The following is a 19,716-nucleotide window of genomic DNA, read 5'->3' as shown; positions in this document are numbered from 1 at the left end:
CAATATTAGCTTTTTAAAAGTCATTAAGCTTTCCCATCATGTTAATTTATTCATGATTTTTTTTCCTTTGCCTGACTTAATTATGTTGTCTTATTGCGGCCTCTTCTTCTGCAGTTCTAATTGGGCAAAGGAGCTGTTTACCTCCAAATTCAGTTATGATTTGCAATTATGCAACAGACGTTTGGCTCTGCTTATGTGAGAGAGTTACAATGATAACACAGCGTTAGAACAAAGGTTAAACTACAAATCCAGAAAATACTAAAGTCCTGACATGTGGAGCTTAAAGAAGGTTTGCTTTTAAGAAACCTAAGTTTCCTGTGGTGTGTCTCTGGGTCCACAAAGAAGACTCAGGAGATGAAAACTGTACCAGACACACCGATTGTAAACAGTTAAAAGTCCAATATAGCCATCAATTTGGTAGACAGCAAGTAAAGTCTGTTCAGCTTGTAAGAGAGAAGCTTCTTAACAACTTTCGGCGTTTCAGACCCATGATCACACACAAAGTCTTCTGTTGGAGCTGCTACCAGCAGAAGGGGATTCAGAGGATGCTGAAGCACTCATCAGTAAGTGTGACCTGCTGCCACACTGTCTGCAGGCTGTTTATTCTGGACTCTGAGCAGCTCTGGAAGCAGTCACACTGTTATGATGTCAGGAATGTTGGTTCTTTGGGATAATCAGGAGAACCGTGAATGAGCTTCATATTTACCAGACCTAATACAAGAAAGCTCAATTATTATTTATTTCATTTAGGGCTGGGCGAGTTAACTCGTTATTATCGCGTTAACTCTTTTATTATTTAACGCCGATAAATATTTTATCACGCATAAACGCAGGTTTTATTATTTATTTTATTATTGTAAAAGTCTGTTGCTCACAGGCTTTTATTTTGCAGAAGTCTGTTGCTCACAGGCTTTTATTTTGTAAAAGTCTGTTGCTGTCTGCTGTGGAACAGGAAAAGAAAGTAATCGGCGGACAGAACCAAGGAAAGGAAATGGAAAACCAAAGTCATCTGTAAACACTGCCAAGTTGAATTGTCTTCTCAGCGTAGTAGTTCCAGTCTAAAATATCACTTAAAGGCAAAACACACAACTGATAGCAGCAAGTCATTCAAGGAAACAGACAGTGGAGCGAGGCTTCTACATAAAAACTACAGAAAGATGCTGATGTTAAAAGTGTGTTTGCACAACAAATGTTATGGCACTTTCATTCATATGGCAGCACATTTAAAATAAAACTAAATGCTAAAAGCTATACGCTACTTTTGGATTCATTTTTGGATTCTGCGTACAAATGCAATTAATCGCGATTAATCAGGGAAATCATGTGATTAATTAGATTAAACATTTTAATCGTTGCCCAGCCCTACTGATAAGAAGTAAGATTTTCAAGCCCTGGCAGACCATTTGTAGCTGATTTCCTTCTTAAGCTGAGTGAACTGCTGATGATGTGCGTTAACTGGGCAAAGAAGAGTTTTTCTGCAGGATTTGAACTAGAACTACTGAGCCTGGAGTGTGACACATGTTCAAGCTTTTGTACTGAAAACCTCTCTGTGTTTATTCATGGTTCTCTAAGCTGTTCTGATGATGCAGTTGTTCTCTGAGATTCTGTCTCGTGACTAACTTTGACGTTTTTACACGAGCAGAACTTGTTCTACTTTATCTTAATTTTCTGCTCATCTCTGGTACATTTTTCCCGAGTTTACATCCAAATATGTAAACAGTTTGGTTGCAGAAAACTGTCGGGAACAGAACATTTCTGCCGCATTGCCTCAGCTTGAATCATAGTAAACAGTTTCGTAAAGCCGAACAGAAAATATTTACATAGCTTCGCTGCATTCTGCTTAAATCATCTCTTTTCCTTATTTAAGCACTTTACGCCGAACATCGTGTGCATCTGTAACTGCACCAATGAGCACAGTCACTTCCAATAAAGTTTATTTATTCATAACACTTTAATCTTAACACAATATGTCATCCCAACTTAACACAGCGCCTCCATCTGTGGGATCGGGAATGGTTTTTAAACTGTTCTGAAATACTGCCAGCGCGACTCTGTGAGTGTGTCTAATATGTAAACACATGCTCATTCATCTCCAGATTGTGTGTGTGTGTGTGTGTGTGTGTGTGGATGTACAGTATTTGTCTATGATGACATCCATTCATGTGTATTTGTGTGCTTCACATGTGTTTATTACATGCGTGTAGCCGGATTTACATGAGCTCCATCAGCAGACGGCCGGCTGGTTCCATCATTAACTGTGTGTTTGGGTTAGAGACGGGCAGATGGAAAAGCCTCACAGCCGTCAGCTCTGACTCTATTTATAGAGCGCAGAGAGTGATGAGAACAGGAAGGCTGACTGACCAACTTCTTCACTGCTCAGCTGTCTGGTTGTTGAGGTTTCTGTGAACACACGAGCGGTGCAGAATAAAAACGTTGGTAACTGACAAGCTGACGGACCGAGGAGTCGACTGATAGTGTGTTGCTGTCCGTCAGGTTGGCACATCTGACATCACTAATAAATAGGGCTGAGCAATTTTATCGATACTAAGATATATATCGATATTTCGTTGCCCGATAAAGTATCGATTATTCAGCCGCGAGTTTCGATTTTTAAAAAAAAATGTATTTATTTTATTTATTTTTATTTTTATTTTTATTTTTATTTTACTTTATTTTATTTTATTTTATTTTATTTTATTTTATTTTATTTTATTTTATTTCATTTTATTTTATTTTATTTTATTTTATTTTATTTTATTTATTTTAAATTATTTTATTTTATTTTATCACAAATATTGTGATTGTGATCACAAATCACACTGGCTGTGTTCGAAACCGCATACTATATACTCATCGATCAGACAGTATGCAGAGCGTTTACCCACAATGCATTTCGCTCCTGCCCGAGCCGAAATCAGCCGGCCTGAAGCTGATTTCCCTTAAGCTCTAAACTCTGTAAACTTTAGCAACATTTGAAACATTTTCAGGTGAGAAAGTAGTCGTTTAGATCCCCAACGTGTTGAAAACCTGACAAAATACCGGCTGTTTACCATTTTGTTCCCACGAATTCGGCGCTACTAAAGCTAGCCGCAGTGAGCAACGCACTTCCGGTTATTTTCACAAAATAAAATACCCGTTGCCTTTTATCATAGGGAAAGCTATTACGATACAATTGGTGCTTTTGTTTTGAAAACAGGAAGTGAACCTACCCTCGTTGTAGCTAGCTTGAAACTGCCATTTTGACAGGAAATGACGATCGGCGACGTCACGTTACGTTGCATCTTGGGTAGTTTGAGTATGAGTAATAACCTCATGATGCATACCCAACATTTCAGAGAATCTAGTATGCATCCGGGAACTTCTGCTTACTCAAACTCGCATACTAACTCAAAAAGTTAGTAGGAGTAGTAGGAGAAGTATGCGGTTTGGAACACAGCCATCGTTTCAGATGCTGTTAAAGGGATGTTTCGGTGTTTTTTAAGGTGGGGTTGTGTTCCTGTACTTATCAGTCGTGATCTCAAACAGCTCTAACCTGAGAAATTTAATGGTTCTTTTCACAAATGTTCTCATGTGGAGTTGTTCACGTCATTTACTTTATTACTAAAACAGTTTTTCTTGTTTGTTAAGTGTTTGCTCGGCGTTTTTTGATTTTCAATTACCTAATTGGAAATTCAATATGAATGTGAGGGGTAGAGGGAGTGCAGGTGCAAACATGATCTAAAATCCAATGTCCCTGATTCAGAGGCCTCGTAATTGGTTATTGTAGAATTGTCCCTGGGAGTGAGTGTGAGCGTGCATGGGTGTTTATCTCTGTCCGGTCCTCTGAACGGGATTAAGTGGGAACAGAAAATGGATGGATGGATAAAGTTGGTTTATATATGGATAGACGGAGACGCCCTTTTGCAGTTAAGTTCCAACATAGTTACTCACATGACTGAAGCCATGAATGATCAACCGGTTATCGGGTAAACCTTTGTTGTTGTGTTACACGAATGCATCACCCTGTGAGAAGTTCCAGCCTGTTCCAGCTGTCACCCCTACTCAACATTTCTTAGTACAAGCTTTTAGCAAAGCTAAATTGTAAAGTTTGCCTTTTCTATCTGACCTTGTCTCTGACAGCTTTGTTGCTTAGAGAAAGAAAATGAGGTTTTAACACGGAGAACTCTGGAGGCAGTTAATCAGCGCGGCTTCAATTTTAGACTCTCTCTGTATCCCTACGTCTCTGGCTTCTTATTAACAGAACAAACCCCCCTAAACCTGTTGTCTCTCGGCAGTTTTAGCCTCTTAAAGGGACAGTTCGCCTCTTTTGACATGAAGCTGTATGACATCCCATTTTAGCAACATCATTTATTATTATTTTTTTTTCAAAATCTCTTTATTGAGTTTTTGCAGACGGTACAGAAAGAAAAAATACATAATTTTCTCATTGCGTCGAAGCGTCTGCTTTAGCAACATCATTTCTGAACATCTTCTTACCCCCTGCTGCGTCCTGTGAGCAGAGTTCCAGCCTCGTTTTGGTGTTGATGAAGGTAGTCCGGCTAGTTGGCTGGGGTTTAAAAAATAAAGCGTTTTGCTTCTCAGAACAATATGCGTTCAAAAGAGTAATATATTTGCATCACAAAATCGTTCTCCAGGAAAAAGTCAGACCTCACAATCGCTTTGCGCTACTTTTGCCTCCCTTCATATCAATGCGTTCAGCCACCTAGCGATAGCCGCACCTGTTATGGTGTTTACTGCTCGGAAGCAGGGGACTGCTCGGTCTGCACTTCAGTCTGCACGGTCTACACAGCAGGCAGTAATACGAAGGGAGAGAAAATAGGGCCAAGCAACTTTTTCTGGAGGGACGATTTTGTGAGCATATGCATATTGTTTTGAGAAGCAAAACACTTTATTTTCGGGACCCTAGCAAACTAGCCGGACTACCTTCATCAACGCCAAAACGAGGCTGGAACTCTGCTCACAGGACGCAGCAGGGGGTAAGAAGATGTTCAGAAATGATGCTGCTGATATGGGATGTCATACAGCTTCATGTCAAAAGAGGCGAACTATCCCTTTAATGCCTTGGTATGCTTCTCCTTCCGTCTATGGTGAAAGTGGTTGATTGGTTGTTCACCTCCGGCTCCGTTCCTCCTCACAGAGAACGATGGCGACCGAGAGAGAAAGACTGTTGTTGGAGTTGGAGCTTGTTGATGTTGAAATGCAAATAATTTTGACCAAATGTTGACCGGCACACAGTAAACTCTTTCAGAAATGGCGGTGTTGTTGTTCTGAGAGGAAGGAGCTAAACCGGAAAAGTGATTCCGGAAATTATATTGTTAGCCGACCAATCACAAGCGTTGAGGTCTCCGCGAGTCTCCGTCTCCTCGAAGGATAGATAGATAGGAATGTTGGCCGACGCACGCAAGCGACGGCTTTCCCGGACGACCATAACTCAGGCTTAATGGGTTCAGTTGTCCCTTATTTTCTTGCTATATCTTTGCTGCTTTTTACCTTTTCCGCTGCCGGTCCTAAACTGTGGAACGACCTCCCATTTCACATAAGACAAGCCCCTTCACTGTCCATTTTTAACTCATTTTAAAACCCATGAGACTCTGTTTCCGTTATTGTTTTATTGTTTTTATTGTTTTAATATTGTTTTTGTTTATTATTGTTTTTACATTGTTCTTATGTTTTGTGCCTTATATTTTGTGTTCTTACTCATGTACAGCACTTTGTTTCAGCCACGGCTTTTTTAAAGGGCTTTATAAATAAAGTTGAGTTGAGTTGGGAGGAAAACTCACCTGGAGTCCACTTCGCTTTCATTTAGAGTTTTAAAGTCTCTGTGATAATAAGTAATATTTGGTTACGAGAGGAGACCTTGTTTGTGTTTGTTTGTGAATTCATCTGTTCTCGAAAATGACCTGATTGACGTATCTTAAGCTATATGTTAAGAAGCGTGTGAGGATTAGTGTCCTGAACAACAAAAATGTTAATTGTTAAATCAAACCTTTATTTATCTCACAAATTGGAACATGTCATTTCGTCGTTCTCTCGACATTTCACGATAAGTCCCACAGAAACAATGAATGGGAGGTAGAATTGCTCCATTTGGCATTCTGTTTTGATAACACAGGCCTCTTATGAGCTGTTTTGTTGTTTTTCTATAATTACCTTCAATGGATTTTTGATCAGCTGCCTTCAGAATAACACAAATACAAACACTTGAGTTTGTTTTTCCTTTCATACCAGAACAAAAGGCTCTGGTGCTGTTTTGTTTTGGTGTCATAGAGAGAAAAACAGGAACATTTAGTATTAAACATTTCTAAAGACTCCTTTCAGGCTTTTTGAGTCCTCACCACGTATCAGATTACAGCAGGTTAAAATAAACTGATTCATTCTGATGACTGATCCATCGGGTTTCTTCTCTTTCTGTCAGGAAAATTAAGACCAACTACTTCATCGTGTCCCTGGCGTTTGTCGACCTGCTGGTGTCGGTGCTGGTGATGCCGTTTGGCGCCATCGAGCTGGTCCACCAGCACTGGATTTACGGCGAGACGTTCTGTCTGGTTCGGACCTCGCTGGACGTCCTGCTGACCACCGCATCGATACTGCACCTGTGCTGCATCGCCCTGGACAGGTGAGACCTACGCGTGGGCGTTCTTCCTCTGAACCTGCACCGATGCTGAGGAAATTATTACCATTTGTTATTCTGTCAGCTTTGTGTTGAAGTATTGGATCTATATCAGTCAGTGGGGTCTAGGGTTGCAAAGGGGCGGAAAATTTCCGGTAAATTTCCGGTAAATTTCCACGGGGATAATGGGAATTATGGGAACTAATGGGAATTTAGGAGAACCGACTGGGAATATATTATATCCAAGCATAAATATAAACAGAAGTCATAAGAAAACATCCATACAAAATGTTTTCAACAGATTTATTTGTAAGTAGAGTAGAACACGTTCTAATTACTTGTTTCATGGATGAACAAAAACAGGAGTGTTGGGTTCAATATTACCCATCCCCTAACCCCGCTCATTCAAAAATGGCTACAGGTGCCAGGGCCTCAGATTCAAGTCATGATTATGCTAAAATATACTTTCCTCAACTATATTTAAGTTCCCTAGACTCAATCAATCAATCTTTATTTATATAGCGCATTTCATACCATAGGCAACTCAATGTGCAGAAGAGCCGACCTTCAATTTTGAAAATTCACAGTTTATTCCCATAAATTCCCTTAAATTCCCTTAAATTCCCATGGAAAGTTTCCGTCTTTGAAAATTCCGGGAATTTTGCAACCCTAGTGGGGTCACATGGCACTGAAAGGATCGGATTATTGGCTAAATTACAATCAGACTGAGTCATTAAGTTCATGTAGACACCTTAGTTTGACTAAAACTTGGACCGGACCGAGCATCACTTCATTATTACCGTTCCCAGTTTCAAACGGTTCGGTCTGTGTTGCATCCAGCCTGAGGAGCTTTTGGCAGCAGCTTGTCATTCCCTCCCTTTGAGTGAAAAATGGCCGCTCTGTCACCGCTTGTTAGGGTTAGTTTACTCAGGAGAGGAGTACACAGCTGTAGGACAGCGACACTGATTAACTTTGAAAAATATAAACCATTATTCCAGGTCAAACACAGTAGGCAGTCAGCACACCTGACATATCAGACAGATGACAGCAGAAGGCTGTGCTTAGTCTGAAATCCTAAAAACACTGGAATGATGGAAGGAAAGCTAGAGGAACACATGTAAACCAAACAAGAAATTCAACTGGAATGCTCAACTTCATTGAGTTCAGACACTCAGTGGGGTCACATGGCACTGAAAGGATCAGATTATTGGCTAAATTACAATCAGACTGAGTCATTAAGTGCATGTAGACACCTTAATCTGACTAAGAACTGGATCGGATCGGATTCAGACCCCGAGATAACTGGGCTGAAAGTCACTCTAAACCTGCTTGTAGACGCTGAAGCACGTGGTGAATCAGACTTTGCGTTCTGCGCATGCTCCAGATGTTTTCCCGGGGTCGTGACCCGGACGTCAATCAATCAAACTTTATTTATATAGCCCTTTACAATAGCCAACTGGTACTCAAAGTGGTTTACAACAGGATAAAAACAAAAATACATAAAACAAAACATAAAACACGATTCAGAAATGGTAAAAGTGCTGCAGGGCATTAAAAGCCTTCCACAAGCGCAATAAAATAAAATTTGTATAAAATTAAGATTATTTAAAAAGAGCGGATAGAATGGGTGCATAGTGGCCCTAATCAGAGTTCGAACGCCCGTCTAAAAAGGTGGGTCATAAGCTTCGATTTAAATGCCATTTTGATGCCAAGCCATTAGTGGCGTTAAAAACAAACAACAGGAGTTTCTGAATTCTGAATCGGACCGGAAGCCAATGGAGAGACGATAGCAATGTGTTCGCGCCTAGAAGTGTTTGTTAAAAATCGTCAAAGGAGACGATATTCCTGTTGTTGTCGCCGTCAGAAAGAAACAAACAACGCGATGGAGAATGCTCCGTTGGGCATCGAGTTTGTGCAACAAGCAGCTCATCACAGAGCAAATGTAGAGGGACGTAGCTTCATCTGGCTCTGCGTTCTCCATCTTTCTCCAATGCCTGAGTTTGTTGTTGTTGTTGGTGGTGAAGAGGTCAACAGGAAGTGGCTCTATTAGCAACAGCTGGAATGGGTACAGCGCCACCTATCATACCGGGGTATGACACGCTTTGTGCCTCTGATCCCATTCATTCACCGCCACATATCCAAGGAGAATTACCCTCGCTCAAATAAGGAGCAGAACCCAACTATAGTTGAATTAATCTCATCCTGTGGACCCACTGAGTGTTGTTTTATGTAGCACAGCACCACCTGAAGCTGTTCCCAAGGCGTTAGTGCTTGACTCTATGGTAAAGGTGAGAAGGAGCACACTTCAGCAGATGTGATCTGATTTAAGCTACACGCTCACTGACGATTGTGACTTTAGCACGAGTTAAAGGGCTGAGAGTAGCAGCTTGGGGCTGGATACACGTTTTTAATTGATTTTTCTAGTCTGCTGAAATTAATTTCTACAAAAAGGAGAAAACATTTTGCTGTTATGACTCTTTTATAGCGACGGGAGACCAGTTACAATAAGAGAGCCTGGTAAAAGAGCTGTAATTTGTATGGCTTCATCACCTATAATACCTATAATAAGTCACAGTTTTGATTGATTTGCTTGGGTCCAGTACACCTACACATCTGTCCCCATTGTAAATGCTACAAAACTCATTTTTGAATCTATGTAAAACCTCTATTTATTCACAGTGTCGCAGATTCAGAATCATGGAAAACAAGTGTTTTGGTTCTCTGTATCCTGGCATTGAGTTAACTTGGTCTCCTGTAAATGGGCCTGCATCTCACTGGTGTACCCGGTACATGCATTTTTTAACACAGAGAGTCTCAAAGGAACAAACGCAGATGAAATTCCAAGCTAGACAAATCAAGGATGCAAAGCTCAGCAACAGCAGTGAGGAAATGGTCTTTGCATGTGATTATCTGTCCGGAGGAGCTTTGAACTGCTCTATGCATACAGCTGCCTCTGAATCCCACCACAGCAATAAGCCCCGTGCCCGTGTGAGTCATGTCACATCTGCTGGAGAATGCATTTCCTTTATTTGTTGTCGGCTTCTCAGCACTTCTTAGTTTTAATCATATTGATAAAACTTTGCACTTTTTAATGTCAACTTTCCGTATTTCAAGCTAAATTCCTACCAATGCCAGGAAATGGTCATGTGACCACGCCGCGAATGATTAATTAAAACGTTTGACACAACTTTTAAATAAATGGGAATAATTAAAAAAGTAATTATAATCAAAATGTTGGCCAAGTGAAACGGTGTATAAATAAAACTACTGCATACTACATACTGCATACTACATACTACATACTACATACTGCATACTACATACTACATACTGCATACTGCATACTACATACTGCATACTACATACTGCATACTACATACTACATACTGCATACTGCATACTGCATACTACACACTGCATACTACATACTACATACTGCATACTGCATACTACATACTACATACTACATACTACATACTGCATACTCATCGATCGGACAGTATGAAGAGCGTTTACCCACAATGCATTTCGCTCCTGCCCGAGACGAAATCAGCCGGCCTGAAGCTGATTTTGCTCAAGCTCTAAACTCTGTAAACTTTAGCAACATTTGAAACATTTTCAGGTGAGAAAGTAGTCGTTTAGATCCCCAACGTGTTGAAAACCTGACTAAATACCGGCTGTTCACAATTTTGTTCCCACGAATTCGGCGCTACTAAAGCTAGCCGCAGTGAGCAACGCACTTCCGGCTATTTTCACAAAATAAAATACCCGTTGCCTTTTATCATAGGGAAAGCCATTATGATACAATTGGTGCTTTTGTTTTGAAAACAGGAAGGGAACCTACCCTCGTTGTAGCTAGCTTGAAACTGCCGTTTTGACAGGAAATGACGATCGGCAACGTCACGTTACGTTGCATCTTGGGTAGTTTGAGTATGAGTAGTAACCTCATGATGCATACCCAACATTTCAGAGAATCTAGTATGCATCCGGGAACTTCTCGCTTACTCAAACTCACATACTAACTCAGAAAGTTAGTATAAGTAGTAGGAGAAGTATGCGGTTTTGAACACGGCCTTTGTTTAGGTTCAAGCATTGATCGGCTTGTGAACCATCAAACTATAATTAAGTGTCAGGCGTTTGAAGGTCATGTTTGCGCATCTGAAGAATGAGAAACACGGACAGAAAGATGATTATTTTTAGGTAAAACTGCAGGATTGCACCAATAGTCAATGAAATGAGAGAGATCATCTGCAGGCCCATACAACACAAAGACCGGATCGAGTTTTTTCTCACAGTGGGGAGCGACGGAAGTTTGTTCTTATGGATATGACACACTGATTCAGCTGGATATGTCAGATATCCAACAAACACACACAATCATTCATTCTGCAGAACAACAGAAACAAAGGCGCAGAAACTGGAAACAAGCCGTGGAAGATTTAACACGGGATGTTGGTAATCTGCATTAATTACATTCACTTAGAAGCAAAACTTCCTCTCTGTTTAGGAATCCATCTGCCAGAGTGAGATAAACGCCATCACAGTGGCACACGAACACAGAGTTATTGACTGAAACAATAAGAGAGCAGCTTGTTTTCAAGCAAAAACATCTTTTGACAAGCAATTTTCCAGTTTTACCACAATTTATGACATGTAGTATTATTACGCCCAATAAAACTCTCTAATGGTTGAAAGAATGGGGGCTTTAATCATCACAAAAAGATAAGTGAGAGGAATATTTAAATCAATGCCTGCAGTGACTAATTTACAGATTGAAGAATTGTTTACTGCTGAAAACAGCTCCTGACATGGCTGATAACTGTTGCTATGAGGAGGAAAACAGCAGCGTTTTCCCTTCTTATTGAGTTCATTTAGCATATATTATCCAAACCCTGATGATAACGATGATAATACTAACCGTATATTAATAATCATTTTTACCCACGTTGCTGGTCCTGAGGTCACGAATGTGAGGAATACAGGAGAAGACAACATTTCCAAATAACTAGGAGGCTCTGCAAGGATCGAGCAATGCTTCCAGGCTGAGGCAGTTTTTTTAAATATATGTATATATATATATATATTAGGGCTGGGAAACGATTAAAATGTTTAATCTAATTAATCACACGATTTCCCTGATGAATCACGATTAATCGCATTTGTACGCAAAATCCAAAAATGAATCCAAAAGTAGTGTATAGCTTTTAGCATTTAGCTTTATTTTAAATAGTTAAAATGGGTGTTTTGCGTGATATTTTAGACTGGAACTACTACGCTGAGAAGACAATTCAACTTGGCAGTGTTTACAGATGACTTTGGTTCTGTCGACTCCGCCGTCTGGAAGAACTTTAACATGAAAATGGCCGAGTAAAAGTTCCGTACCCTTCTCCATGTTTGGTGGATCCGCCGATTACTTTCTTTTCCTGTTCCACAGCAGACAGCAGCAGACTTTTACAGAATAAAAGCCTGTGAGCAACAGACTTTTACAAAATAAAAGCCTGTGAGCAACAGACTTTTACAATAATAAAATAAATCATAAAACCTGCGTTAATGCGCGACAAAATATTATTAAATAATAACGAGTTAACTCGCCCAGCTCTAGTTGTATTATTTCGTTTGATTCTGCAGTTTCCTTTTCCCGGATTTCTTTCAGAAAATATTGTCGTACTTGTAAATATCTAAAAAAATCACCATTTTCTAAGTTGTATTTTTCTCTCAATGCTTGAAAACTTTGTACTTAGCACATTTTTTTCCATCATATTACAATAGGCAGTAACACCTTTATCTGTCCAGTGCTCAAACCTGGAATCCATACTATTTTGTTTAAAATCTGTGTCATGTCCGACCCCAGGCCGAGGCACTTCTTATAAACATTCCTTTAGAGATGCACAGCGATGCTGGCAGATTATATTCCAAATTAAATATCCCCATCGGCCAATCAACACCAGATAAGTTTGACCTAGTTGTGGCAACTTTAGGATTGTTGGGGGAGACGATCATCGAGCTAACTGAAGCACGAAGAAGTTTAGTTTTAAAATGTTGTATAAAGATGTGGCGTGTTGTGAATATGAATTAAAGAGACGCTTCCGTCTGTCCATCCATCCATTTTCTACAGCTGCTTCACACACTGAAAACATCACGAACTTCGACCATAAACGTGCTATTCCAGCATATTTGTCCAAATAAGGAACTATACTTAAGTAAGGAGAAAGAAAGGAGGACAGAAAGAGAATTAAAAGCTGAATCAATCCTCTACTTCAGAGAATGTGTCAGAATTTGAGATCCCAGTTTTCATGACTCATAGCTTCATTCTCTTTGTTAAAAGAATCCTTTCAAAGACATCCGTGAACATCTGAGTGTTAAAAACTGCCTCCTTCTGGCAATTAGATTTCTTTTGAAGCAGTTACATGAAATGATTGTTTTTTTCGGGCTCCATAATTTAGTTCATTTTGCTGTGAACATACTCACCTTCAGAGAATCAGATAAAATCTGGACAGAATGTGTGTGACAATGCAGCTCGTCCTTTCATTCAAGGTGATGAATTCCTGCTTTTATCAGTGGAAAAACATCGTCTAACTAATGAAAAATGTAGGGCTGGGCAACGATTAAAATGTTTAATGTAATTAATCATATGATTTCCCTGATTAACGCACTCTTCTGCCCTTGATTTTTTTATTACTTTATTTTATTATTATTATATTTTTTGTTTTTATGGCACCAAACAGACCAGGCCAAATTCCTTATGATGTAAAAATTACTTGGCAATAAAACCTTTTCTGATTTTGATTCTGATTAATCACGATTAATCGCATTTGTACGCAAAATCCAAAAATGAATCCAAAAGTAGTGTATAGCTTTTAGCATTTAGCTTTATTTTAAATGTGCTGCCATATGAATGAAAGTGCCATAACATTTGTTGTGCAAACACACTTTTAACATCAGCATCTTTCTGTAGTTTTTATGTAGAAGCCTCGCTCCACTGTCTGTTTCCTTGAATGACTTGCTGCTATCAGTTGTGTGTTTTGCCTTTAAGTGATATTTTAGACTGGAACTACTACGCTGAGAAGACAATTCAACTTGGCTTTATTTCGAAATATGTGCTTTTATGTTGAAACCAGTAAAACAGGAAGTAGCGCCGGTTAGCTCCGTGAGCTTCACACCTGTAGCGGTGATGTTAGCTGCTAGTTTATCTTTATTTTATTCCTCCATGCTTCGTGGTGTTTGCTGTAACTGTGTGAATGTGATGCATTCAACAGACTTTTACAATAATAAAACCTGCGTTAATGCGCGATAAAACATTTGTCGGCGTTAAATAATTAACGAGTTAATGCGATAATAACGAGTTAACTCGCCCAGACCTAGAAAAATGTTTTAATCTGGAGCCCAACATGACTCTTTTCTGGACAAGCTAAGTGGCTAAGCTCAGAGAAACCTGCCGACTCCCCTCTGTGCTGTTCAGAGACCGAGCTGAGCCGCCTCTGCTGCTGTTTGGGGGGCAAAGAGAATCCACATAACTCCAGAGGAGAAGCAGCACATGGTGAAAGACAGACGTGTAATGTGCAGGACCTGCACACTGACCCATAAACACACACAGATGCATGTTTACAGCAGTCTGTTTCCCATCTGCTGAGGCTGTTTTATTTGTCTACACATCTTTTTCTGTGTATTGAGGGATGAAAAGCAAATCCTGCTCAGGAAATACTTCAGTTCTACATGATATAATTGTTATGTAAGCATGAATGAGATTATAACCCCAAATATGATGCGATATGAGAAAGCTTTGGGCTTCGCTCATAGCTGAGTGAGGGGAGGATAAAGTGATGCATCGACTTCAATTCATTGTCACACTATCTGCAAAATTCACATCATCTCTCTGATATCGTGTCGACTTTGCTGACAGAGACGGTGCGATAAAAACTGATAGAAACTGATAAAAAAACTGATAGAAACTGATAAAAACTGATAGAAACTGATAAAAAAACTGATAAAAACTGATAGAAACTGATAAAAACTGATAGAAACTGATAAAAACTGATAGAAACTGATAAAAAACTGATAAAAGAACTGATAGAAACTGATAAAAACTGATAGAAACTGATAAAAACTGATAGAAACTGATAAAAAAACTGATAAAAAACTGTTAAAAAAAACTGATAGAAAATGATAAAAACTGATAAAGACTGATAGATACTGATAAAAACTGATGATCGATACTGATAGAAACTGATAAAAAAACTGATGGAAACTGATAAAAACGTCAGTAAGTCAATATTTTATTGATTTAAAGAGATTAATATATGCTTTGCAAACAAGCATCATCACAACTAAAGGGGGAAATAAGTTGCACTCAAACTATTTTAGTGTTTTATGTGAAAACTGGTGGAAAATGCATCTCCGGCGAGTTTATGCTCCTGAAGAAAGGAGAGGAGGAAGGCTGCTGTTGTCATTTGTATCTTCCCAAATAAAACAGATTTTACGAGAAAAGACGAAGGAAAAAAAACAGACCAAGAAAGAAAACAGCACGTAAATCTCTACGAGTCTGTTAGCTGCATCAGTGACAGAGAAAGTAGAAACAAAAAGAGAAAATACACATTCTGTTTAATTCTGCATGTAAGTCACATACGTTTAGCTTTGGCTTTGTTTTTAAAAGTCGAATGAAACACCGTCACAGCAAAAACTTCTAAACGGACAGTTTTGAGTGTTTCGGGGATATCTTCAAAGTTTACTGCAACCTATTTATCTTTGTTGACTGAAAAAGTTCTATCACAGTTTAAGGATGGTTTAACACCCGAGGGCAGAATACGGGGGACTGGATGATGCACCAAAGAGATCTGAAGTCTGAGGACGCTGCACTGGCAGGAATACAAAATCCAAGAAGGTGGTGAAAAAATCCTCTTCAAGGCTGAAGCAACAACAGACCGTGAACAAAGAGGAATAATACGTAAGAGGCAGGAGCGTGGCAGGTCAGTAAAGTTAGATCAGGTGAGGAAGTCAGGAAGTGAAACTAAACTGAATCACCAAAATGAAACAGGAAGTAAGACGAACAAGAAATCTAAACTTGGCAATAAGAAGTTTTTACTGAAGCCACGTCCCACTAAGCCAGGGATCTCTGGGCCTCAAGGGCCGTCCTGCAGGTTTTAGACGTTTCCTGCTTCAACACACCTGATTCAGCTCAATGCATCATCAGCCGGCTGCTGCAGAACTCAACGATCTTTGAAGAGATCGATTTCATCTGAATCAGGTGTAATTAAAAACTAGGCCTGGGCAGCGATTAAAATGTTTAATCTAATTAATCACATGATTTCCCTGATTAATCACGATTAATCGCATTTGTACGCAAAATCCAAAAATGAATCCAAAAGTAGTGTATAGCTTTTAGCATTTAGCTTTATTTTAAATGTGCTGCCATATGAATGAAAGTGCCATAACATTTGTTGTGCAAACACACTTTTAACATCAGCATCTTTCTGTAGTTTTTATGTAGAAGCCTCGCTCCACTGTCTGTTTCCTTGAATGACTTGCTGCTATCAGTTGTGTGTTTTGCCTTTAAGTGATATTTTAGACTGGAACTACTACGCTGAGAAGACAATTCAACTTGGCAGTGTTTACAGATGACTTTGGTTCTGTCGACTCCGCCGTCTGGAAGAACTTTAACATGAAAATGGCCGAGTAAAAGTTCCGTACCCTTCTCCATGTTTGGTGGATCCGCCGATTACTTTCTTTTCCTGTTCCACAGCAGACAGCAACAGACTTTTACAAAATAAAAGCCTGTGAACAGCAGACTTTTACAAAATAAAAGCCTGTGAGCAAGAGACTTTTAAAATACTAAAATAAATAATAAAACAGGGGTGGTCTGTGGCGTAGTGGGTTGAGCAGGCGCCCCATGTACAGAGGCTATAGTCCTCGCTGCAGCTGGACCCGGTTCGAGTCCCGCATCAGACAGCCCTGTGCTGCGTGTTGCTCCCCCTCTCTCTGCCCCCTGCTTCCTGTATCTTTCCATTAAAGGCACAAAAGCCCCAAAAAAACTTATTGTTTAATATTTTTTTAAATAAATAAATAATAAAACCTGCGTTAATGCGCGATAAAATATTTATCGGCGTTAAAAAAATTAACAAGGTAACGCGATAGTAATGAGTTAACTCGCCCAGCCCTATTAAAAACAAGTGGTAAAGTCACATGACTGATCAGCTGTTTCCGCCTCTAAAGAATAAACACATGACACTGACATGAAAGAACAGTTGGAAAGTATTCCTGAATTATTTCTTTCTGTCATTTACGGCGAAGGTGATCAGTTTTGAGCCGTCTTCCTAAATGTTTGGTTTATTCCAGACTTGCAAATGAAAAATTTGAATATTTTGCTTGAGAGTCGGACGGAGGCTCATCTGGGAATCTGAAACTGATGATGAGTGAAAGGGAGATGGAGCCTTCGTTCATTTAAGATGTCAGAATATCTCCACTCATCAGCGGCTGCCAACTGTAAGCAGCAGCTGTGTTCTTCTCCTTTCATTCTGAGGCAGGTCAGAGGTCACCGTGGAAAAAAGGGATTATAAAAAGTGGCTGAGAGCAGCAGAACCGAGACACCGGGTTTGGAAAAACCGAAAGAGAACGAGAGGAAAAATCGTCGTTTAAGAACTCACTTGGCTGACAGACAACACAAAATTGTGTGCACGACAGAGGAAAAAGGAAACATGTAGAAAAGAGAGAGGGGGAAATGGAGAAGAAAAGAAGAAAAAGACGTAGAAAACAAGCGAGCAGCTGCAGGATAAAGCTTCTCATTCATCTAACATGAGCCGAAGATGCTGAAAAGGGTTGAATAGAAATGAATTAAAACTAGAAATAACAGAACTGCTACGAGGAGGACGCTCCTACTCTGATGTATTAACCAAAGGGGCTAACTCAGAGAAAAGCTGCCCCCCAAAGAGCTGAACTTTATTATCGTGCTTTCATGCTTGAAAGCTCTTCGGCACACTGGAGGAAGCCGGATGATTTTCTGTGTAAATATTTCCACAAAATGCTAATCTGACAGCAGCATGTTCAAGACGGACAAACTGTACGGAAGTTTAGGGCCATCTTACATTATAAAAGCCTTAGGCTGTGTTCGAAACCGCCTTCTTCTCCCACTACTCCTACTAACTTTAACTTTATTTAAGTTCCCGGATGCATACTAGATTCTCTGAAATGTTGGGTATGCATCATGAGGTTACTACTCATACTCAAACTACCCAAGATGCAACGTAACGTGACGTCGCCGATCGTCATTTCCTGTCAAAACGGCAGTTTCAAGTTAGCTACAACGAGGATAGATTCACTTCCTGTTTTCAAAACAAAAGCACCAATTGTATGGTAATGGCTTTCCCTATGATAAAAGGCAACGGGTATTTTATTTTGTGAAAATAACAGGAAGTGCGTTAGCTCACTGCGGCTAGCTTTAGTAGCGCCGAATTCGTGGGAACAAAATTGTGAACAGCCTGTATTTTGTCAGGTTTTCAACACGTTGGGGATCTAAACGACTACTTTCTCACCTGAAAATGTTTCAAATGTTGCTAAAGTTTACAGAGTTTAGAGCTTAAGGGAAATCAGCTTCAGGCCGGCTGATTTCGTCTCGGGCAGGAGAGAGATGCATTGTGGGTAAACGCTCTGCATACTGTCTGATCTATCAGTATGCAGTATGCAGTATGTAGTATGTAGTATGTAGTATGTAGTATGCAGTACGCAAGTATGTAGTATGTAGTATGCAGTATGCAGTATGTAGTATGCAGTATGCAAGTATGTAGTATGTAGTATGCAGTATGCAAGTATGTAGTATGCAGTATGTAGTATGTAGTATGCAGTATGTAGTATGCAGTATGTAGTATGCAGTATGCAAGTATGTAGTATGCAGTATGTAGTATGTAGTATGCAGTATGTAGTATGTAGTATGCAGTATGCAGTATGCAGTATGCAGTATGTAGTATGTAGTATGCAGTATGTAGTATGCAGTATGCAGTATGTAGTATGTAGTATGTAGTAGGCGGTTTCGAACACAGCCTTAGAGATATCGAAGGAATGCATCTAAGAAGAGAGAAGAAGAAGAATCAGAGAAGTTTTAAAACAATAGATTCAGTCACAAAGCAGCAGGGACTTCAGTCAGTGATTTCAATGCAGCGAGCCAGTAAATTTAATTCAAACCAGCACAACAAACCTCAGTCATTTGGACTTAACTAAGTCTGAGTCAGAATAAAAGAAGTTTAGAGACAGAAAATATATTTATTTACTCACAATCTGACATTTAATGGCACAAACAATACCGAGTTACAGTATGAGAGGGAGATGGGACAGGAACAGCCGAAGGCACAGGATTAGGCCCCAGTGTTGACAGGGACTAAAGATGTGGCTTCAACAGTGATTAGTTTGTTTCTGCGTGGGCCGACGTTTGGTGGCAGGAGGAAGGAATTAGTGTGGGAAACAGAATCCAAACCAGAACCAAAAGGACTCCGAGACAGGATCAGGAGCAGGCTCGTTTTGGATAAACCATCAGTCAAGGCTGAAAGCCTTAAAAAGGGATAGTTCGCCTCTTTTCACATGAAGCTGTGTAACATCCCATATCAGCAGCATCATTTCTGAACATCTTCTTACCCCCTGCTGCGTCCTGTGAGCAGAGTTCCAGCCTCGTTTTGGTGTTGATGAAGGTAGTCCGGCTAGTTGGCTGGGGTTTAAAAAATAAAGTGCTTTGCTTCTCAAAACAATATGCGTTCAACAGAGTAATACCAGGCATGCAAACTTGCCACCTTTCGGCGAAATTCGCCGTTTTGAAATCAAAATGGGTCATTCTTCTGAATCGCGTAGATCCGAGGAGAAAAAAAAATAGGGGGGGGGGGGGGGTGAGCATGTCAACTAGCGAGTGGAACTGTGAACCTCAAAACTACACTAGACCTATGTGACAACAAATGACTGACAAGAGTGGCGTGTGAGAGAACCACTATCACCAATCAGAAGTGAGGAGGGCGAACCCCTATTCACACCCCCACCCCCCCCCCCTCCCGGACCACCCCCCTGCTACAATTTGACTGATGTCCTGAAATAGTCTTCATAACGAATTGTGTCGTTAGATCAATTAATGTGCTTTT

At 40.0% G+C, this 19,716-nt stretch overlaps 1 protein-coding gene across 2 annotated transcripts in view; it reads left to right on the top strand.

The window, feature by feature from the left end:
- The window catches only part of htr4 (5-hydroxytryptamine receptor 4), a 222,487-nt gene that overhangs the window by 124,519 nt on the left and 78,252 nt on the right, over window positions 1-19,716 (top strand). For both annotated transcript variants that reach the window (XM_075482008.1, XM_075482009.1), the window contains exon 4: window positions 6,416-6,616. In XM_075482008.1, the coding sequence (XP_075338123.1) occupies window positions 6,416-6,616 (201 nt within the window). The remainder of the gene's footprint in view (window positions 1-6,415; window positions 6,617-19,716) is intronic.

This window comes from Odontesthes bonariensis, chromosome 13, assembly GCF_027942865.1.
Source record: "Odontesthes bonariensis isolate fOdoBon6 chromosome 13, fOdoBon6.hap1, whole genome shotgun sequence".
In the NCBI taxonomy this organism is placed as follows: Eukaryota; Metazoa; Chordata; class Actinopteri; order Atheriniformes; family Atherinopsidae; genus Odontesthes; species Odontesthes bonariensis.
Note: the sequence above shows the minus strand (reverse complement) of the source record. Positions and strands in the feature narration are given on the sequence as shown.